The sequence below is a fragment of the Heterodontus francisci genome, chromosome 31 (genome assembly GCF_036365525.1).
Source record: "Heterodontus francisci isolate sHetFra1 chromosome 31, sHetFra1.hap1, whole genome shotgun sequence".
Taxonomy (NCBI): Eukaryota; Metazoa; Chordata; class Chondrichthyes; order Heterodontiformes; family Heterodontidae; genus Heterodontus; species Heterodontus francisci.
This window is the reverse complement of record NC_090401.1, coordinates 41,921,229-41,945,475: the sequence shown is the minus strand read 5'-3', so window position 1 is coordinate 41,945,475 and position 24,247 is coordinate 41,921,229. Positions and strand designations below refer to the sequence as shown.

Here is a 24,247-nt window from a genome sequence, read left to right as displayed (position 1 = left end):
TCATGGTCACCCTGCAAACACGTCTCTGTAATAGCTATCAAGTCATATTCATTTATTTCCATTTGTGCCATCAACTCATCTATCTTGTTACAAATGCTGCGTGCATTCAGATAAAGAGCTTTAAGCTTTGACTTTTTACCATTATTACTCATTCCGGTTCTAATTTCTGCTGCACTCTTCTGCTTATATTTTCTGCCCCTTCCTGTCACACTTTGATTACTGTTTGCCTCTTCACTACCCTGCACCTCTGCTCTCTCGTTTCTTTTCGATTTTTAAAACTTCCCTTCAAATGGACCCTCCCCCCCCCCCCCCCCCCACCCCCACCCCCTATTCATTTTAAATTCCTATCTACAACCCTAGTTATACGATTTGCCAGGTCACTGGTCCCAGCATGGTTCAAATGAAGCCCGTCCCAACGGAACAGCTCTCTCCTTCCCCAGTATTGGTGCCAGTGCCCCATGAAACAGAACCCATTTCTCCCACACCAGTCTTTGAGCCACGCGTTTACCTCTCTAATCTATTTACCCTACGCCAATCTGCACATGGCTGAGGTAGTAATCCGGAGATTATTACCTTTGAGGTTCTGCTTTTTAATTTAGTAATCTTAATTTAGTAAGATTATGGAAGCAAATTCACTGAAGATACGTGGTGCAGTGGTTAGCACCGCAGCCTCACAGCTCCAGCGACCCGGGTTCGGTTCTGGGAACTGCCTGTGCGGAGTTTGCAAGTTCTCCCTGTGACTGTGTGGGTTTTCGCTGGGTGCTCCGGTTTCCTCCCACAGCCAAAGACTTACAGGTTGATAGGTAAATTGGCCATTATAAATTACCCCTAGTATAGGTAGATGGTATGGGAATTGAGAGAAGGTGGGGATGGGGTAGGAATATGGGATTAATGTAAGATTAGTATAAATGGGTGGTTGAGGGTTGGCACAGACTTGGTGGGCCGAAGGGCCCGTTTCAGTGCCGTATCTCTGAATAAATAAATACAATTGAATATAACGTGCTGGAGGAATAAAAATCTTCAAGATGGATGAGTATCGGTGGACCAAATTACAACCCTTATCTATACTAATCTAGTGAAATACTTGGAGTCAGATCAGACATTTATTAAACAATGGGTTTGAGGCTCATTGTAAATGTGTGAGTCTTGGCAGGTCTGAATAAATTGGAATCAACAGCACTTTTCCAATGTAGAGGGGACTATAGAATGTTACGGCACAGAAAGAAGACATTTGGTCTGTAAAGTCTGCACTGGTGTTTTGCGCCTCATGAACTATCTACTGTAATCACACTTGCTCCAATATAGCTCTTTCCCCAAGGATCTATCGAATTCACTTTAAAGAGAGAGAAAAAAATGAAGGTTTTTGTGTTTTAGTAATGCTTTTCACAAGTTTGTATAAAATAGGAACTTTAATTTAAAAAAACAAATAAGGAAACCAACCACTGAGCAAGTGGATGAGTCTGAGCTGCCTCTCTGGGTCAAAGGTTGGAGTTGAGGGGGGAAAGTTCGGGAAGATGGCGTCGACCAAGCGGGTGCTGTATGTGGGTGAGTGAGTGGAGAAGGGCAATGATGGCTCTTCACCTTCAGCGTTCTTCCACACCGAATAATATGAGTACATTTTATGTGGGTGGCGTGGGGTTCCAGTTTGGGACACCGGGAATCTCAGGAGGCTGTAGCTCATGATTCACTTACACTTCATTGGGTTGTGCTGCATCAGTTAAAACAGGAATATTTCCGGGGAAGATCGTGCCTGTATATTTTTACAGTTTGTTTTAATATTACAGTTAGTTCTAGATAAACATTGACCACTTGAAACTATGTTTCAGTCTGATTGTCTTCATTTAAACATCGTGTAGAAAATATGAGCTATTTCAATTATACCCTTTTTGAAATAAGTTCTGATGAAGGGTCACTGACCTGAAACATTAACTCTGCATTTCTCTCCACAGATGCTGCCAGACCTGCTGAGTATTTCCAGCATTTCTTGTTTTTATTTCAGATTTTCAGCATCTGCAGTATTTTGCTTTTATACCCTTTTTAAATATTCATATAGCCACATTATGTTATAATTGGGCCAGAAGATTGAATGAATAATCATACATTATTTGGTGTCATTAGTTTAATAATGATCAATATTGTAACCATCAATCTTCCAGATAATAAAAATACGTATAACTAATAGTTGTGGGGGATATGGTGGCAGAGTAGTAATGTCACTGGACTAGTAATCCAGAGGCCCTGGGCAATGTTCTGGGGACACAGGTTCAAATGGTGAAATTTAAATTCAATTAATGAATAAAAATCTGGAATTGAAAGCTAGTGTCGGTAGTGGTGCCATGAAATGATCATTGGTTGTCATAAAAACCCATCTGATTCACTAATGTCCTTTAGGGAAGGAAATCTGCCATCCTTACCTGGTCTGGCCTACATGTGACTCCAGACCCACAACAATGTGTTTGACTCTTAACTGCCCTCTGAAATGGCCTAGCAAGCCACTCTGTTCAAGAGCAATTAGGGATGTGCAACAAATGCTGGCCTAACCAGTGATGCCCATATCCCAAGAAAGAATAAAAAAAAAACACTCCTGTTATGGTCTTAGAGGGTGGCATTTTGACTGGCCAGATTACTGCTCCTGACATGATAGGCTTACTGTCACATCTGGTAACTCCAGCTGATTTGGACATTGCGAAGACAGTGGGCCTTGCCGGATTAGTGGATAGATTGCTTAATTTTTATTATAATAAATATCTATAAAAATGCACTTGTAAAAAAATGAGGATAACTGAAATGTGTTTTTTTTTAAAAAGCATGCATAAGTCTTCAAATGATTGCATGTTCCCATAGCTGAGCAGGGAAGTGTGTTAATACATTTCACCATAGAATGGTGGGATGCAGCTTTGTGTCTCAAATTGAGTATTTGATTTCTGATGGGCTGTGTGGGAAAAGGCATCATGGGAGGATGAGGCATTTTCCTGAGGGGAGGGAACATTAAGAGGCCTTTTTTCCTTAATGGCCATTCATCAAGCAGCCCAGGCAGATGCATTGAAGTTAGGAAATGGTGCAGAAGGGAGAAATAGCTAAACATCAGAGGTGGAATAATAAATGTCTGTGAGATGAGCAAAAACTACAACTGCATTTGGTCAAGAGTTAATGAGCTCTCAATGTGAGTATTTAAAATAAAGTCATGTACTTTTTAATTTAAAACAGTAGTAAACCTAATCTTACACTTACCTCAAAGGCTGTCATACTTTGCAGATGGTATGTTTTCTTCCAAGAAGTTGCACAATGCTTTGCAGGGAAAGTATTCAAAGTTGAGTTGTAATAGTGCTGCAAACTAATATTAACATTGACCTATTTTGACATTGACTATTTAACTATTTTATATTTAAAAGTCAAAGAGAAGGCACATGAAGGTAGTGGATCACTGTTCTTAAACAGTTGGTGAGCTCTTTGAAGATGTAATAGATGTCTAAAAGAAGTGCCAGATTGGAACATTCTGTTTATTCACAGTTTGCTATGTTCTATATACCATTGCTGATTGCATTACATTCTGTTCAGTAGTTTTGTTTTGCAAGATGAATCACTTTCTTCTGGAGGAGGGGAATATAATGGGAAACATTAATACAAAAGCAAAATACTATGAATACTGGAAATCTGAAATAAAAGCCGAAGATACTGGAGATAGAAACAAAGTTAATGTTTCAGGTCAATGACCTTTAATCAGAACTGGGAAAAGTTAGAAATGTAATAGGTTTTAAGCAAGTGAGGTGGTGTGAATGGCAGAATGATGAGCAGATGCTGTCTGAAAGCAAAAAAAAAAGAGAAAAGCGAGAGTAAAACCAAGACCAGCAAAGAAAAGCAAACAAAAAGGGGGCAGCAGTTATGATCTGAAATTGTTAAGTGAGTCCAGAGGTTTGTAAAGTGCCTAAATAAAAAGATGAGGTGCTGTTCCTCAAGCTTACGTTGAGCTTCAGTTGAACACTGCTGGAGGCCTTGGACAGAGAGATCAGCATGAGAGCAAGGTGGAGAATTAAAATGACAGGTGACCGGAAGCTCAGGGTCTTATGCACTGCATGGAGGTGTTCACAAAGCTGTCACCCATTCTGCATTTGGTCTCCCCAATGTAGAGCAGACTGCATTGTGAGCAGTGAACTGAAAGTACATGTAAATCATTGTTTCACATCCTCTAGACACATCTTTTGTTTCTTTACTTGTCCCATTATCACTCACTTTGGCTCTGCAGCATTAACTCGTTTGTTATTTAATCTCTTCTGTCTTCCACCCTATCACAGACCTTCCCTTTTGTTCTTTTTCCACCCTCTCCCTTTTCACTTGCTTAAAATCTAATTACATTTCTGTTCTTATAATGGGAAACATGTTGTTTTGAAGCTAAGTAAATTATTCAGTCCTGAGCTTATTACAAAATCATCAAAAATATTTTTTATTTGAAAATAACAAATATTAAATAATTACTATTTGACTACATTATTTAAAAAATGTAGCATTTTCAGTTTTGGTTGACTGAATGTTGGCCATTCAAATTCACTTGGAAGGTGGCATCATCAGGCATTTTGTATTTTGTTATTTTATAATATGTAACAAGGTATCAGGCAATCACTCCCTTCAGCACCAGTGGAAAGTTTTTGACTTTTTTGTGCCAGGGCAATTTTTAAAAATATATATATACACAATGATCTGTTATATTTTCCACCTTCCAAGAATAAAATTCTGGGCATCTCGATCGAAAAAAAATAATCAGGTACAGTTTTGTTAATCCTGGGCACCATATTTCACATATAGCATGTATAATGATGCAAATTTCACTTTATCAGAGACTTGGCCTGCTGATAGAAACCACTATTTGCTATGAAATTAGGACTATGATATTGGGGGAAACCTGTCTTTTTGAAAAGGGAATTGATGTGAAAAGAGCAATTGAGAGAGGTTCAGGCAGTCAGAAAAGTGTGAGAAGGTGAGTTCGGGTAGAGATTGAAGTCGCTGAGAATGAAGTATTGCTCAATGGAAAAACTGAGTGAGGATAGGAAGGAGGCGGTTTTGTTAGAGAAGGTGCCCAGTTATATTCTGTGATTAACATGGTGTTTAATTAAACTTTTTGTAATATATTAGGAGATTAGATTTAAGGCATCAGTTGAATGCTGCCATCTCTTGTTCCTCTACTGTCTAATATGCTTGTCAGTGGTCTTGCTGATTGGAGTGAGTAGGCTATCTATTATATTGTCAAATTGGCTTTGTATTTTGCATTACCATCTGTAGGTGGCCTTGCTGAAGAGGTAGATGAGAAGGTGCTTCATGCAGCTTTTATTCCATTTGGGGATATCATGGACATTCAAATTCCACTGGATTATGAAACAGGTAAATACTTGTAAAATTCCCCTAACTGTAATTGGGCCAGATTCAGACGACTTGCAAAATCGGAGTAAATACCAAGTTCCTTGTGATATGAAAATCTTTCTATAAAAATGCTGACCTTTACACAGAATATTAAGCAACGTCCTAATCATTGAGCGCTGGCACTCTTTTCCAAAATTCTTATGCTGAAAATTAAGTCCGTAAGTTTTTTTTTAAATGAAAGGTTGAAATTTAAAATTCATAAAGAAATTGGTAACAAAGCACTCAGCATGATTTTCCAGATGCAGTGACAGCTACATTTGTGTAAAAACTATTGAAACTTGGTGCTTTTATGTTGCTAACTCAGTAATAAAGATTATGAAGTAAGTAAAAATCTAAGTTTTTTTTTATTGTATCCTTGTGCAGAAAAACACCGAGGTTTTGCATTCATTGAATTTGAGAATGCTGAGGTGAGATACTTATTTTTATCTTTTTTACAGCTGGAAAAAGAATTCAGCCTTTCTTTTACCATAGAATTGTAGTGAAATACAATTTGGGTACTTGATACAATTGATGTAACCACGGATTGAATAAAGTTTTATTTGGAGCTGCCCAAATGAAAACATTATTCATAAATATTCCGTAGTTGAAAGATCTGAATGTCAGCTGCCAAATGTTTTATTTTTTAACTCAGTGATGCAATAAATGATCTGTTTCAGTCTTTATTCACTGTTTGTGTAAAATGTACTGAAAGGCCCAACATAGCATGCTGTTGTTCTTCTCCTTTTTATATCTATGGTTGTGTTGAATACCCTGAGAATATTTGTAGGAAGTTTCATGGCAGCTTGAATAACAGTGAGATAACAATTGGTTTCTGGTTCCATGTTCTGAGGAGGAAAATGGTCAGTCAGGGCTCCTGCTTGTAATTGTTGATCAGTGACAGCACTTGGAAGGTGTGGATTTTGAATGAGGACTTGCCTGTGCCATGTCCTTTCCCCCGCCCCTGCCCCGCCCCCATATATGTTACTGTAACACACACATGTCTTCTACAGGAAGCAAGAGACTGTTACATTTTTTTTAAACTGTAAACGGTGCTATGGAGATCAGCTGGTCTTGATTCATTTTATTTTTAATGGCAGTATCCCATTCACCTATTGTATCATTAGTGTGATTTGCTGATTTCTTCCTCAGATGCACTGAAGGTGCTTAGTCAATAATGGAATTAAGTCTATTCTGCTTATTGATAATTTACAACCCATCACTTTTTCTTCTAGGATGCTGCAGCTGCCATTGATAACATGGTAAGTGGCATGTGGTTTGGCAAAAATGGGCAAACTGGCATCCTTAAACCTTTTTATTATAAAAAGTGATATCTTTTTAATAATAGTAAGTAAAGTCAGATTTTTGTAAACACAATCAAATTTTTATGAATATCAAATAACTTGGAATGTAGGACTTGTCAATGCTAAATGAAGAACAATGGTATAAAATGTGAGTGCGCCATAGAGAATAGTGGCTTAATTGCCCTTTTTCTTCCTTCCGTTTATCAGAATGAATCTGAACTTTTTGGAAGGACAATCCGAGTAAATCTGGCAAAACCCATGCGAATTAAAGAAGGATCCTCAAGAGCAGGTGAGGATTGAAAACAGCTTTTATAAACGACAGGCTTAGTTGACACATTGGCTAATGCAGTCTTAGATAGTGAGCAGCTCAGCTATATCAGGAAGATCCCAGGTCTGACCTTCACTTTTGATGAGGTGTAAATGGCAGGTGAGCAGCCACCCAAATGCAAAATAAAGGGATTAAAAAAGAAACAAGGGCAGGGAAAACAAAAAAAAAAAAGCACGAAAAAAGAAAAAAAGGGGGTACAGGTTATGAGCTAAAATTATTGCACCCCATGTTGATTCCGGAAGGCTTGAAGCATGAGATGCTGTTCCTTGAGCTTGCCTTGAGCTTCATTGGAACATTGTAGCAGGCCAAGGACAGAAAGATCAGAGTGGGAGCAAGGTGGAGAATTAAAATCTCTCCTGCCCTCCACCCTATCATATATCTTCCCTTTTGTTCTTCTCTCCTGCCCCCCCCCCCCCCCCCCCACTCCTTTCACTTGCTCAAAACCTATTACATTTCTAACATTTGCCAGTTCTGATGAAAGGTCACAGACCTGAAACGTTAACTCTGCTTCTCTCTCCACAGATGCTGCCAGACCTGCTGAGTATTTCCAGCATTTTCTGTTTTTGTTTCAGATTTCCAGCATCTGCAGCCTTTTGATTTTGTATTAGCAGTTATAGAAGGACTCAGTGTGCAACATCAGTCAAATTGCAAGCACTTCTCTTTAAGGACAGCAAAGTAGAAAATTTGAGAGATGGTGTTGAAATAATTTATTGAAAATAGTTGTGTATCTGATATCATACCTTAAAATGGACGAGTGCAGTAATTGAGGGAATGAAATTTGATTCTATCACCTCAGGAGGAAAATGGTATAAAGACACAGAGCATTTGTGCAATGCTAGACTGCAGTAGAGGTAGTTTGAGGCTTCACATATGTTAATAAAAATGAATAACATTTTCCCCCTTTTGCTCTGTCAGTTTACACCATGCCAAATTCTCACTGCTGATCTCCGATTAAAGTGGCTGTCAGTAATAACAGCTGGCATTACCAATTTTGAGCAACTTTTTTTTTGCAACCTTAATAATATCACTGTTTAATCTCTGGGAGTCTCTGGACACTGGGAGTCGAGATCAATTGTAATATTCAGATCAAGCAGCAAGAAAGGTTAGTGAGTTGGAAGATAATTGGACCAAGGTAAGGGAAGGAAGAAAGTCAAAAGGGGGTTTCTTGGTCACAAATTCCAGGGGTGGTGGGCTGGCAAGGAAGATAGCTGGTCCCTGGCGTGGAAGATAGCTGGGGGTGGTCAAGGAGATTAGCAAAGATTTGTAGGGTGCTGCTGCTTGCAATGTGATCTAACATTTCAGACGACCAACAGCTGGGGGAGGGAGGTTTGATCCACTGTATTTATGTGCAGTACCTGTGGAAGTATAAACTATGGCCTATGATCTAGCTATTTCACAAAGAACATTAGAATAAAACTCAGTTGCATGGTCTAAATTACAGGGGAGATGATGCAGGATGTTGGATAGGAGATGGAGACAGTCTGAATAAATGGATGTTCTTAAATGCCATCTACGCAGACTTGGAGATTTTACAAATTATTACACTTATTCTGTAACTAAAAGGTTTTTTTTTTACAGGTTACAGACAAGTTTTTTAAAAATTACCTCTTTGTGTCTCCAGCTGCAGCAGAATGCATTTCTGGAAAGTCACCCGATGGCTTCAGTGGGGAAAATTCAGTTTACGAATGTCCTGTCGAATTATTGGGCTGGAAATTAACATTCCATAATGGTTTAACAACAAGAACAACTTGCATTTACATAGCATCTTTAATGTAAAATCATGTCCCATGGATTAATAAAAAAAAAGGATGCCTAGTCAGGGAAGGAGAAATGAGGAAGAGTGACCAAAAGCCTTGTCAAAGAGAGAGGTTTTAAAAGCAGTCCTTAAAGGAAGGGATGGTGGTATAGAAACAGATTGGTTTAGGGAAAAGGTTCCTGAGCATGGGACCTAGATGGCTGAAGACATTGTGGCCAGTGGTAGGGTGAAGTGGGGAGAGGATGCTCAAGAGTTAGAGAAACAGAAAGTTTGGGGATAGAAGAGGGAATTGAAAATGAGGATGGCAATTTTAAATTTGAGGCATTGGTGGGGGCGGGGATGCAGGGGCAGGCTCAGGAGTTAACAAAGGGAAGCCATTGCTAGAGATGCTGTGGCTATGATATGATGGGTAAGAATGGAACCTAACCAGGGCAGTCCTACTGAGCTCGAGATTGGAAGAGGCGCTTTGAGAAAGATGCTGTGGCTGACAGTGTCAAAGGCTGCAGAGAGATCTAGAATGAATAATGCACTACAGTCACAGAAAACGTTGTTCATGACTTTGTTTTGGCCTGTCTTAATGTGAGAAGCCCCAAAAACTGGCTGGAGAGATTCCAGCAGGGAGTTACGGAAGAGATGGGCTCAGATTTGGGAAGCGACAATATGTTTGCAGAGGAAAGGAAGGTTGGATTTGGGCTGGCTATTTGCAACAGCAGAGGTGCTGTGGGTGGTTTCTTTTCAAGAAATGGACCTAGAAATTTTAATAGTTACGTTGCTGCTTTTGAATGAAATGTAAATGGTGTCTTTTTCTTTCTAGTGTGGTCAGATGATGACTGGTTAAAGAAGTTTGCTGGAAAGACTCTAGAGGAGAATGAAAATGTAGAGCACGGAGGAGATGATGGAAACACGCAAACACAAGAGGTGGGATTTTTGTTGCCTTGTGCTCCTGTGAAGCATCTTGAGTTTGAGGTTGGGCAGAATTCTACTGCACTTCAATGCTTATTTTGATTCCTGAATGTCCGAGTTTAATATCTGTGGTATGACATTAGGAAAAAAGTCAAAGGGGACCGAGTGATGCAGTGTGTTGGACATGGGCCTGCGCCTCTAGAACATGGGTTCAAATACCACCCTGACTGAGGGGTTCAATGTCTGCTTTATTGTCATTAAAAACCATGTGTAAAATGTTTAACCAGTTTTAGGTGGTTATAGATCCACAGTACAAAAATTGTCTGTATTTGGCAATCTTGCTCAGAGAGATGTGGGAAATTGAAATGTAACCGTATTGTAATGGGGGAGGATTGTTTTGAAGGTGAGGCCTGGACACACTCTTAGTGGGGCAAAATAGAGGAAGCTTGATCTGTGTCTACCTATGCATAATGCTGACACCATGTGCTTCAAATTAAAAATGCTCATTTTCCCCAGACTAATCATTAACTTTGACAAGCAGAATATGTGTGCAAAAAATATTTAGGGCATTAAACTCTGTTAAATGGGTGACTGCCAGAGGAAATCTCTGTTAGTTATAGATTTAATCAACTCTCCCCTCCTATTCCATCTTCATCTTACAGTGCAGTTTTTGAATAGGTACTTTTCTACTTGTAATAAACGGGATAAGATTTAAACATCTAAAAAATCCTGTTATGAGATCTAGGAATCATAAGAGAAAAGGTACTAATTTTCAGGCTTCGTTTTTTCTTTATTTACTCTGCTCTTTCATAAAATGCGTGAAAGAGACTGGGCAATAAATAAATAAATTACAGTCTGTGTTATGGGGTGGAGTTCATTTGCTCCTTGTGACTTCTGTGTTTCCACCTATCGGAAAGGTTGAATGCAGGATTAAGAGTTTTCTAAATAGATCTAGGACGAATGGATTAAGAATATAAAAGCCATAAAAGATAAATCATCAGATTTATTTATGGGAAATTAGACACTATTTCCTTGCTTTGTACTTGAGCAATACACTAAATACCTCTTTAGTGAATAATAAAGGACAATTTCTATGGAGCAAATGACCTATTTTTCCAGACTTTTTTCATATTTTTCTTCCTCCTTTCTTCTGTCAATTTTTATCTGCTTCTTTCCTCCTCTCCCAAAGATCTTTGAGTGCAAGCCAGCCTCTGGTACATTGCTGAAATGGCCATTCTTCATGTATAACCCTAGATAGTGAGGATCACCCAAGTTGTTTTACCATGGGATGCATCACAGCCTAGCCTTATTCTGACATCAGTTTATACAAACTGACACAACAGTTGCTGGATGGCATTTGTGAACAGGAAACCTGGCTGTGTTCTTCTCCCCAGCCCAACCAGGTACAGTACTCTCTAACTGGGCACAAACCATGGACCATACTTAGGATCTTCCTGATCTGATTGGCTAATCCACAGGAGGGAAGACTTGTATCACATAATCTACCATTTAGTGAAATATTGGTACAAAGGTGTATTGTACAATTTCTTCAAGACGTGCGATGGTCTGTGAATTATACTTTTAAAAAGTGCTCCTTTCTGTAATTATATAATGTAAGTGATTAGTTTGTTTATAAACTGACAATTGTGAAACCCAAGCAAAAACGTTAATGAATTATATACATAAAATGATGGAAATCTACACATTTTTATTATAATTTCTGATCACATCAGAAATTTTGTGAGATCAGAAAAATCTTTATGGCTTTAAGAATGCTTTCTTGTGTTTTGTTTTGTGTAAATGTGTGTGAACTCATTTTCTTTTGGATTTTTGAATTTTTTTTTTTATCCATGAAATGATTTCTTTCTCTTTAGGGTGAGCCACCAGCCAAAAAAGCAAGAACCAATCCTCAAGTCTACATGGACATCAAAATCAGCAATAAGCCTGTTGGAAGATTACGCTTTTTATTACGAGCTGATGTTGTTCCAATGACTGCAGGTAAAGAATAAATTTCTACACAGACGTGACCTTTCTAATTGAGAGCAAAGACCAGATAAATCGTGTTATGACTTAACTGTTTTCCCCCTTTATTTACACTGTCTTCTATATAAGCCATCTGTCTCTGTATCTTCTATTTGAAAGTACCATGAGTGTTCATACTATAGCTCATGGGTCATTTGTGTCAACTTATTATATTGGTGTTTATTTGCTTACTTGCTGGCTTGTCCTTTCTGAATTTTATGGTTCTGGAGATTAGTTATCACATTGGTGGGAAAAATCCTAAAATTGAAACACCAAGATCTGTTAGTATGCAAAGCTTGTGATGTAGAAAACATTAATTTAAACTGTGTATGCGGCTCACCATGGTAAACACCAAATTGGCCATGAAGTTGGAAAGATTGGACACTCTTGGTCTAGATCAGAAATTGACCCTGCTCCAAACTTTCCTTTTCCTGGGAATTTTCTGATCAAATCACAATTGAGAAACTGATTGAGTAAAAGAAAATGTTAGTTCATTCCTGGGATGTGGGTGTTGCTGGCAAGATCAGGATTTATCGCCCATCTGTAATTGCCTTTGAGAAGGCAGTGAGCTGCCTTCTTGAACACAACTGAGTGGCTTGCAAGGTCCTTTCAGAGGTCAACCACATTACAGTGGGTCAGGAGTCACATATAGGCCAGACTGGATAAGGACGGCAGATTTCCTTCCCTAAAGGACATCAATGAACCTTGTGGATTTAATGACAATCCTAGCTTTTTATTCCAGATTTATTTAATTCATTGAATTTAAATTCCCCAGGTGCCGTGGTGGGATTTGAACTCGTGGCTGGAATTTTATGCCCCCCCAAAGAGCGTGTTGGTGGCTGGGGAGGGGGCATAAAATGGAGTGGGAGTTTGGGGTGGGGCCCTTCCTGACCCGCTCCCGCCTCCGCTGCAAATTTTCGCGGGGCGACGGTGGTGAGAAATGGCCTGCCTGCCCCAGGCCAATCAAGGCCCTTAAGTGGCTAATTATTTTTTTAAAAATTTATTTAGAGATACAGCACTGAAACAGGCCCTTCGGCCCGAGTCTGTGCCGACCAACAACCACCCATTTAAAGTAATCCTACGTTAATCCCATATTCCCTACCCCATCCCCACCATTCTCCTACCACCTACCTACACTAGGGGCAATTTACAATGGCCAATTTACCTATCAACCTGCAAGTCTTTGGCTGTGGGAGGAAACCGGAGCACCCGGCGAAAACCCACGCGGTCACAGGGAGAACTTGCAAACTCCACACAGGCAGTACCCGGAATTGAACCTGGGTCGCTGGAGCTGTGAGGCTGCGGTGCTAACCATTGCGCCACTATGCCGCCCTGAATTAACTGGCACTTAAAAGCCTCCGCCCGCCGCCACGGGTAATTTACCCTGGTTGGCAGGCACCTGAGGCCTCAGAAAGGCCACCTGATGAAACTAGGAGGCCTTCTTGTGGGCTGGGGGCAGCCCTCCTGATTGGGCACCCTGTGCCCCACAGAGGGCTGTCCCCAAAACCCCAACTGCCCCCAATGCACAACAGGACCCCCACCCCCCTCACCGACCACCCTTGCATTGCTGGGGCCCGACTGATTGTCCCCGTCGAGGCCCTAAAAACGTTTCTTTTTTCTGGGGCTGTCCCTGTTGCTGGGTGTAGTCCCAGCAGCGGCCACCGCTCCCCATGGCGCTGCTGGGACTAAGCTGCCAGCTTGCTGATTGGCCAGCAGCTCCATTAGGCAGGGCTTCCTGCCTTAATGAGGTAGAAGTCCCACCTAAGACCAGTTAAGGGCCTGGGGAGCGTAAAATCTGGTCAGGATCCCAGGCCCGGCGGAGGCGGCTTACCACCGACTTTTCGGCTGGTGGACGGGACCCCCCCCACCCGCCCAATGAAAAATTCCAGCCCATGTCGCTAGGTCATTAGTCCAGGCCTCTGGATTACTAGTCCAGTAACATAACCACTATGCTACTGTACCCCTTTATTTCCATCATTTCCTGATTTTATTTAAGAGCTACAACTATCTGGTTGTGAATGAAGCATTTTTATTGCCACACAATGAAGTCACTTATGACCCAATGATTTCCTTAATAACTGATATAGATTATTAAGGTTCTACAAATTGTTCTTCCGTGGATACTTAAAACATTTCTTTCAGAGAATTTCCGTTGCCTCTGTACACATGAGAAAGGATTTGGGTTTAAAGGCAGCAGCTTCCATCGCATCATCCCACAATTCATGTGTCAGGGTGGCGACTTCACCAATCATAATGGAACTGGCGGGAAATCCATCTACGGCAGGAAGTTTGATGATGAAAACTTTATCCTAAAACACTTAGCGCCAGGTACAGTATTTCCACTTTTTTGAAATAACCAATTCTAGATCAAAATGTAAACCTAGTGTATAGCCTACAGCTTGCCATCCTACAGCTAGACATAGTTATAGCATCGAAATATGTAGTGTTGATCTTGGCCTGCTCCAATGTGCCCTCTAAGCTGCACGGTCACGCCGCAACCCAGAAGTTCCCATGCAGGTGGAGCACAAGTTGACGCCTTTGAGTTACCACGCCCAAATATAAGGGCCTGCACACTTAAATGAATAGGCAGCGCCCCTCCAGTTATTTATGTCCTGTCAATCCATTGGTCTGTTTACCTGCCCTTTTGCTATTGAATATTAAAGATAATAGAAAAGTTTTATTTATATATATTATATTATTTGACAGATGGAAGTTGGATGTGGTTACATATCAGTTTTTTAATGTGTGTACTAGAAAAATAAATCTTGATCTATGCATAGACTGCCTTAGTAAGTGGGTAAAATACTTAATGAGAATTGTATTGCAGCAGCTTCTCAGTTTAAGTCAAATTGCTATTTTACCCCCAGTTTTTTCCCCTTCCTTTTTTTTGAAGCTGCAGCAGGATACTACAAGTGCCAGAAGTCCTTTGATGCTCTCTTCACTTGGCCATTATTCTGCGTAATCCTAGGCAGTCAACATTGGCAGGCTATTTGATTGTGAAAGATATCGCAGTTAAAGCTGAATCTCCCCTTGCCCAGTGTCTTTGCAAGTGTGATCAGAAGCAGGAATCAGGTTATTTCCCCTTCCCAAGCTCAGAGGACATTGCAACCACTGGCAGTGCCACAACCATTGGTAGTGCACCCACCCCTGCCCCAGCTGAGATCAATCAACTCAGCACAGTCCAGGGATTGAACCTGTGAGCTCTGGTTTATGTGGCTCAATGTCACACTAGGTATTGAGAAACATTTGGAACAGTTAGAGAATCCCAAGATTGAGCTTTCTTGTTGAAAAAAATCTTTTACTTGCAGTTTTGAGTTTTACTTTAATTTGCTAGGTGATGGTTTTTTAATTCTCTAAAGGATGTTTTCTTGGCACCTGGAATTAATTCCAGCTGCAAATATCTTCATACTGTAACTTTACAATCTTAGGAGATAATCAAAAAAAGGACCATATCTTAGCAGATGGGGTAATTACGCTAAGTCAAAATCATTGAATTTCAGACTCAACATTGCACAGTTGTGATTTTGATCTCTTTGTTTAGGTTTACTGTCAATGGCAAACTCTGGCACAAACACAAATGGCTCTCAGTTTTTCATTACCCTTGACAAGACAGACTGGTTGGATGGAAAGCATGTGGTATTTGGGGAAGTAGTGGAGGGAATGGATGTTGTCAAACAGATTGAAGTGAGTATATTTAAAAATGTGACAACTTATTTAATCTACTTCTTTCCACTTCATAATTGCTTACCCCTAACATCCCATACTATAAGGAATGCTAATGGTGGTCCCCTTCCAATACAACTTTATTTTGTGGTTTAGGCAGCATATCTAGGTGAACTGTGTTAATTTTCCCTGTGATCTTTAATGGCTTTTAGTACTGCAACTGTGGCAGACAACTGATGGGAGTTCACCATATCTTTGCCAGGAAGTGTTGGTTATTGGCAGAATTTCAAATCTGTAACCAAGTAAATGCAAAACGAGGGCCGTGCATGCTAGAAAAAAGTTCTGAAGCTCAATTTTTTAAAAAACCTAGCTGTTAATGTACTCTATTTGATCTCCTGTTGCATTCTTCATGGTGAGTCAGAGGATATGTTTTGTAACAATAGGAATGTTAATGAGGTATTACATTGTATCATTGATTCCCCAGGGTTACAAAACTGTTTTGCATTTATTTCAATTTAAAACAGATAATTATAACAGGATTTTTTTCATTTTTTCCATTTTGATTTTTTTCAACTTAATCTTTGATATGAAGTTTTAGATTTCTATGTAATTGAACCTATTGAGTATTCTCTGAAATGCTTTTCTAAATCATTATATGGTGCAACTGAAAGGGTAGATAAGTATTGCTTGATGCTAATGGTTGTGAATTTGGGGAAGAAAAGTGTGGCACTTAGAAGAAGCACTGGGCCACCAAAGGTACTTGGGACAGGGAGCCAAAGTATGCACTCGCAAAGTAGAACTGGACTATTTTGTGCAGAAGCCAGGAAAATACAGTGTACACATGCACCATGGAGGGGAAAGGAAGGGCAGTGAGCTCTGATTGTGCTTTATGGAAGGCATATTAGAGGATGTGACCCAGGACCCAGCTGAAGGTTTGGAAATGAAGCAGAAACTAAACCCACAGCTCCTGAAAGAGGGAAATCCTGTACGTGTAAAAATGATTTAAGCTTTGTGATTGAATTTCTAATGTTTAGTTGAGGTGGAAAACTGGCCACTTTTAAAAATAAGGATGTGATTCTTTTATTCTTTTAAAGGGAATTTTTTTTTTTGCTGGTTACTTTATAGTGAGAGTGAAACTTGAGCAAGTCAGCATTCTTTGTTTGAGACATCTTGCATTTCACCAGAGGCAAAGCAGTTCCTTCAATATCCATGCAAAGAAACTTAAATTTTAAGTACTCCATCCATCATATTGTTTCTGTACAGCAGATAATCTGGGTACAGATTGCCTGTTCTTTGTGGTCTGAATAATATATGCAGAGCTTCTGGCAATGTCAGCATTGTACGACTCAGGATAAATCAAACCTGGCCATAACAGTAAATGTCTGATCCTTCAGCCTCTGCTTTAAAAATTACCAAAACTAATGGATTTTGTTTTCAAAAACAAAGGAAATCTTGAATCAACAATTGTGTTTTCTCAGGATGTTTAGTTGAGGTTGACTTTTCCCTTTAAATGTGTATAACACAGTTTTTTGTATTCCAGGCTCAAGGTTCTAAAGATGGAAAACCAAAGCAGAAAGTGATAATCTCAGACTGTGGAGAGTATGTGTGACTCCAGTGGCTGTAAAACATCAGTTCAGGAGATTTCAATCCTGTTCCTATATTCAATGGTATCTGTAAAGTTTCTTAACTCGAAGACTTTTGTAAATATCTTTCAACATGTAAAATAAAAAGTTCCTTTTTTAAAAAAAAAAGTTAGCTTTCTTTTTGATCACGATCGTAATTAAAAATTAATGATTTTATTTTATTTAGAGACAGCCTGAAACAGGCCCTTCGGCCCACCGAGTCTGTGCCGACCAACAACCACCCATTTATACTAACCCTACAGTAATCCCATATTCCCTACCACCTACCTACACTAGGGGCAATTTACAATGGCCAATTTACCTATCAACCTGCAAGTCTTTGGCTGTGGGAGGAAACCGGAGCACCCGGCGAAAACCCACGCGGTCACAGGGAGAACTTGCAAACTCCGCACAGGCAGTACCCAGATTCGAACCCGGGTCCCTGGAGCTGTGAGGCTGCGGTGCTACCCACTGCGCCGCCCTATGATGTAACGGTTTCTGCTGCTTTTAATGTGGAAAAGCTAATACAATATCCAGGCCATCTTGCATATTAATTGGGCACTTAAAAGATACTTTTGCACTGAATAAAGGCAGTCTGCAGCAAGTCTATATGGGAACAAAGAAAATTTACAGCACAGAAGGAGGCCATTCAGCCCATTATGTCTGTGCTGAAGAACCAGTCTTCTGCATTTGAATGCTTGCGAATATTTCTCAAATAAGATCCTTAAGACCCCAGTAAGATGGCACTGTTACCTGTGCTAGCCCACAGATTCAAACATTGTAAGGCTAATTCTGCTTCATTTCTTTTTTTAAAGAATGGCATTATCCTCGATTATAAATTCTTTCATGGGACGTGGGCATCGCTCGCAAGGCCAGCATTTGTTGCCCATCCCTAATTGCCCTTGACAAATGAGTGGCTTGCTAGGCCATTTTAAAGGACAGTTAAGATCAACCATTCTCCCTGTGGGTCTGGAGTCCCATGTAGGCCAGACCAGATAAGGACAGCCGATTTCCTTCCCTAAAAGGACACTAATGATCAGATTTTTTTTTTGCAACAATCGATGATAGTTTCATGGCACCATTACTGAGACTAGCTTTCAATTCCAGATTTTTAAAAATTAATTACTTGAATTAATTAATTAATTGAATTTAAATTCCACCAACTGCCCTGGTGGGATTTGAATACATGTCCCCAGAGCATTAGCTTGAGCTTCTGAATTACTAGTTCAGCAACATTACCACTAAACCACTGTCTCCCCCGAAAGTTTGCAAATCATGCAGTGTATTAAAATAAGAATGTGCTCCCAAATCTATCCTAAAGCATTGCTTTTTATAAACAAAGTCAGGAAGAACAACTTTACACAGATAATGAGAAATTATTTGAGGTCTTTCCAAAAAAAAAGCAAGCCCATTTGAGTATGTTTATTGCTTTATTGGGGTAAATAAAATTTGAACTAACAAAAAATTCAATTAATGAAAATATACAAAAACTATAAATTGGGTTCTATAACAGTCTACTGTCAAAAGGCACTAATCCAGACCATTAACTACAAATTATATACATATGGAAGCATATGTATGGACATGGAACAAAGGACAGGATTCACAAGCACAGAATACAAATAAACCAAATTCTTACAATTCCCTTTTCCTTTTATTTCCAGTCACTTTCCTGGGACAGAATATATGGAAGGGCATTTTTTCCACTAATGTGCCATCATGCATTGCATGATAAACAGCTTGTGAGCCTGTCCCTGTAGTGTAGTGTCTACAATGCTTGGTTTACAGTTCTGTGGTTTTGAGCATAAGTTCTAGATCGGGTCTGTATTTCCAACATTTTCTGTTCATACTCCAGTGCTTAGTTTGATGCTCAAATCCACTGGCCAAGCTTCTGATGAACTCCATCAGTTCTTGTCTCAACCACTGGGTGCACTGTCTTGCAGTCGTGTTTACAGAGAAAAACTGATACAGGCCATCCTTCTTCACCCATCCATGCCCCCACCCCAAACCCCCAAAAGGTTCTTGTCCTTACAAAAAGTGCACCTGTTGGCTGAGCATAGAGTGGCATAGACATCAGTCACTGAAACCTGTGGCTGGTTCACCTACACTTTTAATTAAAAAAGGTGAAAGACCACATAGGGGGAAAGTATAATTTTAAAAGGTATTGGTAAACTGATGATGGCTATTATAAATTTCACAATATTATAGACACATCCAATAGTTGATAGTTCAGTAGATCAATTTTCTCTTGCATATTTTTGTATGTAGTTACAGTTAACCTCTGGACACAACAGGCACAAAACCAGTGCCCTTAAGTGGAAAATAACCCGAACATTAACTATTATGGCAGTAGATTTCGTTAACAAATTAGTGAATACACATTCATAGTTGCCTTGCTGAATTTTAGTACAAGCTTAACTGAAAACTGTTTTCAAGCATATGTTACTACAATAGTTTAACAGATACTATTCAATCTATAATTAGACTTTTTGTACAATGAGTTTGGTTAAACAGATAAGATGTCCTGTATTTCCTTAGAACGAAATAAAAACGTGAGAAGTTACTTAAATACAGTGCATTAAAAGTAAGAGTAATTTTAACAGTAATGATTTTACAGTGTATAGTATTTCAATAGTTACTTAAAAAAAACTCACAGCAAATTACATGTAATGCTTGTAAATCGTACAGAAAAATAATGTGGATGCTCCCCTTACACACCTTTTTAGAAGCCACATTTCTTTTACTTTGAAAGCTGCAGCTGGAAGCTGGTCTAATCCAGTCAATGAAGAGGTCTAAATGGGTACTGTATGTTACTGTTGTGCTGTGGGCAGTGTAATTATGCACCTTATATAATTCTCAAGTATGCAAATGATCATCTACTTTTATACACTAAAACATACCAGAGTACAAAAAGTAATTTATTTTAAAAAAGTGCTTTTAAAAATATTTACAATAATTGGATGCAACTGGACAATCTTTGAAGACTTTAGAAGTATGACATTTACACTGGCTAGACTCAGTTGGTGAATGATGAAGTATTACCCTTTAAATCTCAGAACAGGGATTGGAAAGATGATGTGGGTAGCATTAATATCTTGTATACGTATATACATATATCTCTTGCAAAACTATAGACTTAAAACCTGTCTTTGTTATACACATAACTCAACAGTCTTTCACAGAAATTACTAGCTGGGAGAAGCCCAAGTTTGTCTTTTAAATAACCAGACAATTAAATAGGATACAAAGTTAAGTGCGATACACTGCCCACAGTAAAGTAGGAACCCTTTAAATCTGGCAGAATGAATAGTATAATACTGTACCTTTTCTACTAACCAATAGTGCAATTTATTTTTTTAAGTTCAAGGTTCATCACTCTGGGCCAGATTTCTCAATTTTTTTTGACTATTCTCCATGTTGGTCTAACAATTCATCAAATTTCCATGTAGGTGCTACTGTAATCTCTTACACTGTCATCCATCTCAATTAGATGGGGCATACAAATGGACATGGTGATTATTTGTACAAAACTCACCTAAAATAAATGAAACCACATGAAGTCACACAATTAGGCATGCCATAATATTATGTTATTTAAGTTATTTGAAAAGCCATATGGCTAGCATCTGTTTCCCCTGATAAAGTTTTTGATAGATCAACATAGGCAGTGTTCCAAAAAATAATTATCTACATTGTTTGTGGAAGTTTTACTTTGAAGTGCATAGAATTATTAAACTTTTAATCTATTGCTATTATCACTAGTTATATTAAATTATTTTGGGGAAAACACATTATGATGTCCACAATTTCTAATCCAGCAAATTGTGTATTTTGCTAAATATTAATGGTGGATTGATGGGCATTTTAATTTTAGTTTACATTTTTAATTGTCCAAGACATTTACAGTCATTGGTTGTATGTACAATTTGAAAAATTGGTAGAAGTTTTTTAAAATTATGAACACCAGTATTCTAAACATTTAACAAATGTCAACTATAGAGTCATATAGTGATACAATAAATCAAGATATTAACAGTACAAATGCTATTTTAATTTCATTGATCTATGTATGTTTTTAAAAATAGACATCCCTGGCTCAAGAAGTGCAAACTCTACTTCCTAATTTCTGTGCATTCCCTACATGAAAAAAAGAAAAAATGACTTGCACTTATATAGTGTCCTTCACAAACTCAGGATGCCCTAAAGTACTTTACAGCCAATGAAGTATGAAAGGATTGGGCAGTTAACCTGGTCCCAGACTTCCTCCAATCCCACTCTGAACCAACTATTGGGAGGTCAGGTATAGCACAGACGAGGTGTAAAGCCCCCATTATCTTACTGCAATAATGTGCTTCTGCCTGTATCAGTCCATTTGTTTCTATCTTCATGGCTTAACAGAGAGATTGTTCATTTGTGTTAGAATTATGGACCTATTCCCACTGAGAACTTGGTTTAGACAGTCCATTTTCATTTTATATAGGACCCTTGCATTTTTCAGAGGAGATTGGATTTGAGTCCATGTCCCAAATGTGAAAGGAGGAGATTGTGCTAATCCACTGTACCACTTCAGTCCCCTGAAAATGATCGCGTCCATTTAGAAATTAAACACTTTGAAAATAGAAGGTTATTGATGAGTATACATGGTCTGCCAATGGCTAGGTCAGCAAATGCACTGAATGTAGTGTGCACACCTGCCTTTCTCCCCAAATACATTGCCCAGCAAATGCAATCCAATCAGATAAATGTTGATGAAATTAGTTTCTAAATTAAGCTGAATTTTTAAACTAGTTCTTTTCATAGATGAGGATATCCTCAAAAGGTATTGATGTATTATTGCTGCTTGATTCCAGCAGTGAGAAGTCCTGGTTTTATTCAGCCAATAGTCCCATTTCATCATCTTCAGGTAATCCCCAATAAAAACGTGTAGTGCCATTAGTAAATAAGCTGGAAGAGGAAGGATGATCCCAGCATAATTAAACCAGAGCATGCAGCATATCACTTGTAATAGCTTTTGAAAACATAGCTCAGGGTCAATCTAGACAGGAACTATTTGTAAATCACATTATTTTTATGAGATCTTGCCTATGAAACACAGACAGAAACAATTAGCAAAAGCATGCCTACGTGTGGCATAAGTACTAGAAAACCATCAGCTGTCCAACTCAACTCTTAATTGTCCTCAATGATGTTGTTTGCAGACATCTGGAACAATTTAATGGGCTAAACTGCTGCTGATTTCAGTCACATGACAATTGTAAATTAAATATCAGAAGCTTGATATATACTCATCCCATTTCTAACACTACCATATATTTTAAATGCCCTAGATACAGGATCTTTTCATATCTATATATATTCTTTTTCCACACTAACAGAACTAAAAATAGGGCAGCAGCCTGGTGGCGAAACTAGTCTGGCAGTTTCTGAAAACGTGGCAATACTTGTCAGAATAAAAGCAGCTCCAATCTTGAAATCAATATATCAATTTTGTTTTGGAATTTGTTAATTCTTTCTGTCTGTATAACTTGCTGTTTGTTGCTATTATGTCTGATACAACTGACCCTATATCTATTTGTCCTCTGCTTTTACATTACAATAGCTCACTGATCCACTTGTAGATCCAAGCCTATTTAAACCAAAAAATAGAACACTGAATTGCATTTACTTATAAATCCAATGGTGCATACAGATTATACTGATACACCAACATATTCTATTTGAAAATGGTAACCTCTTTCCCATATCTGCTCCTTTCTCTTAAGGGGATGAATCCAATTTATACGTCAGAGTTTGATTTTCAGTCAACCAAGAACCTTAAATTCCAAACAGATAGCAACATTGTGGTTCCCTAACTCTAACATTCACTGATTTGAGCTTACAGATTCTGGTGAAGCTCAAAACATTTGAAAAATGACACAGTATCTATATTTACAAGCAGCTGACATTTCCGAACATCCATTTTGCCTTATATAGTTCTGATTATTCAAATGAGAGGTTTAAATCAATTTTGAAATAAACCTTTTGTATTTCATCATAATGTGGGTTTACTGGCCTCCCACCCACACCCCCCCCCCCCGCCCCCCCAACACCCTCCAATGCCAAAGACTTGCAGGTTGATAGGTTAATTGGCCATTATAAATTGCCCCTAGTATAGGTAGGTGGTAGGGAAATATATAGGGACAGGTGGGGATGTTTTAGGAATATGGGATTAGTGTAGGATCAGAGGAATGTATGATGGCATGAAGAGAGCTCTTGGGCCAACCATCAAGAAGATCACCCCCCTCAAATCTAAATCGGGGGACATAATCACTGACAAACGCAAACAGATGGACCGCTGGGTTGAGCACTACCTAGAACTGTACTCCAGGGAGAATGCTGTCACTGAGACTGCCCTCAATGCAGCCCAGCCTCTACCAGTCATGGATGAGCTGGACATACAGCCAACCAAATCGGAACTCAGTGATGCCATTGATTCCCTAGCCAGCGGAAAAGCCCCTGGGAAGGACAGCATTACCCCTGAAATAATCAAGAGTGCCAAGCCTGCTATACTCTCAGCACTACATGAACTGCTATGCCTGTGCTGGGACGAGGGAGCAGTACCCCAGGACATGCGCGATGCCAACATCATCACCCTCTATAAAAACAAAGGTGACCGCGGTGACTGCAACAACTACCGTGGAATCTCCCTGCTCAGCATAGTGGGGAAAGTCTTTGCTCGAGTCGCTCTGAACAGGCTCCAGAAGCTGGCCGAGCGCGTCTACCCTGAGGCACAGTGTGGCTTTCGTGCAGAGAGATCGACTATTGACATGCTGTTCTCCCTTCGTCAGATACAGGAGAAATGCCGTGAACAACAGATGCCCCTCTACATTGCTTTCATTGATCTCACCAAAGCCTTTGACCTCGTCAGCAGACGTGGTCTCTTCAGACTACTAGAAAAGATCGGATGTCCACCAAAGCTACTAAGTATCATCACCTCATTCCATGACAATATGAAAGGCACAATTCAACATGGTGGCTCCTCATCAGAGCCCTTTCCTATCCTGAGTGGTGTGAAACAGGGCTGTGTTCTCGCACCCACACTTTTTGGGATTTTCTTCTCCCTGCTGCTTTCACATGCGTTCAAATCCTCTGAAGAAGGAATTTTCCTCCACACAAGATCAGGGGGCAGGTTGTTCAACCTTGCCCGTCTAAGAGCGAAGTCCAAAGTACGGAAAGTCCTCATCAGAGAACTCCTCTTTGCTGACGATGCTGCTTTAACATC

The 24,247-nt window shown here is 39.4% G+C and overlaps 2 protein-coding genes across 2 annotated transcripts in view; one reads left to right on the top strand and one right to left on the bottom strand.

Moving 5' to 3' along the window:
• The first annotated feature begins 1,503 nt into the window (after nucleotides 1-1,503).
• ppie (peptidylprolyl isomerase E (cyclophilin E)) lies at nucleotides 1,504-17,092 on the top strand. The gene is made up of 10 exons (XM_068011393.1): nucleotides 1,504-1,545; nucleotides 5,275-5,373; nucleotides 5,776-5,819; nucleotides 6,624-6,650; nucleotides 6,900-6,981; nucleotides 9,591-9,694; nucleotides 11,554-11,677; nucleotides 13,844-14,029; nucleotides 15,243-15,385; nucleotides 16,905-17,092. Exons 1-10 carry the CDS (start codon nucleotides 1,515-1,517, stop codon nucleotides 16,971-16,973), a joined length of 909 nt encoding a protein of 302 aa, XP_067867494.1. The 5' UTR covers nucleotides 1,504-1,514; the 3' UTR covers nucleotides 16,974-17,092.
• Nucleotides 17,093-18,397: 1,305 nt separating this feature from the next.
• Nucleotides 18,398-24,247, bottom strand: part of LOC137347188 (homeobox-containing protein 1-like) — a 98,142-nt gene continuing 92,292 nt past the window's right edge. Inside the window, exon 11 of the mRNA XM_068011388.1 lies at nucleotides 18,398-21,930. The gene's annotated coding sequence lies outside the window, so the exon portion shown is untranslated. The remainder of the gene's footprint in view (nucleotides 21,931-24,247) is intronic.

Coding starts and splice junctions, on each gene's coding strand:
- ppie (XM_068011393.1), top strand. CDS start 1,515: ATGGCGTCGACCAAGCGGGTGCTGTATGTGG. Junction 5,820..6,623: donor TTGAATTTGAGAATGCTGAG/GTGAGATACTTA, acceptor TTTTTCTTCTAG/GATGCTGCAGCTGCCATTGA. Junction 15,386..16,904: donor ATGTTGTCAAACAGATTGAA/GTGAGTATATTT, acceptor TTTGTATTCCAG/GCTCAAGGTTCTAAAGATGG.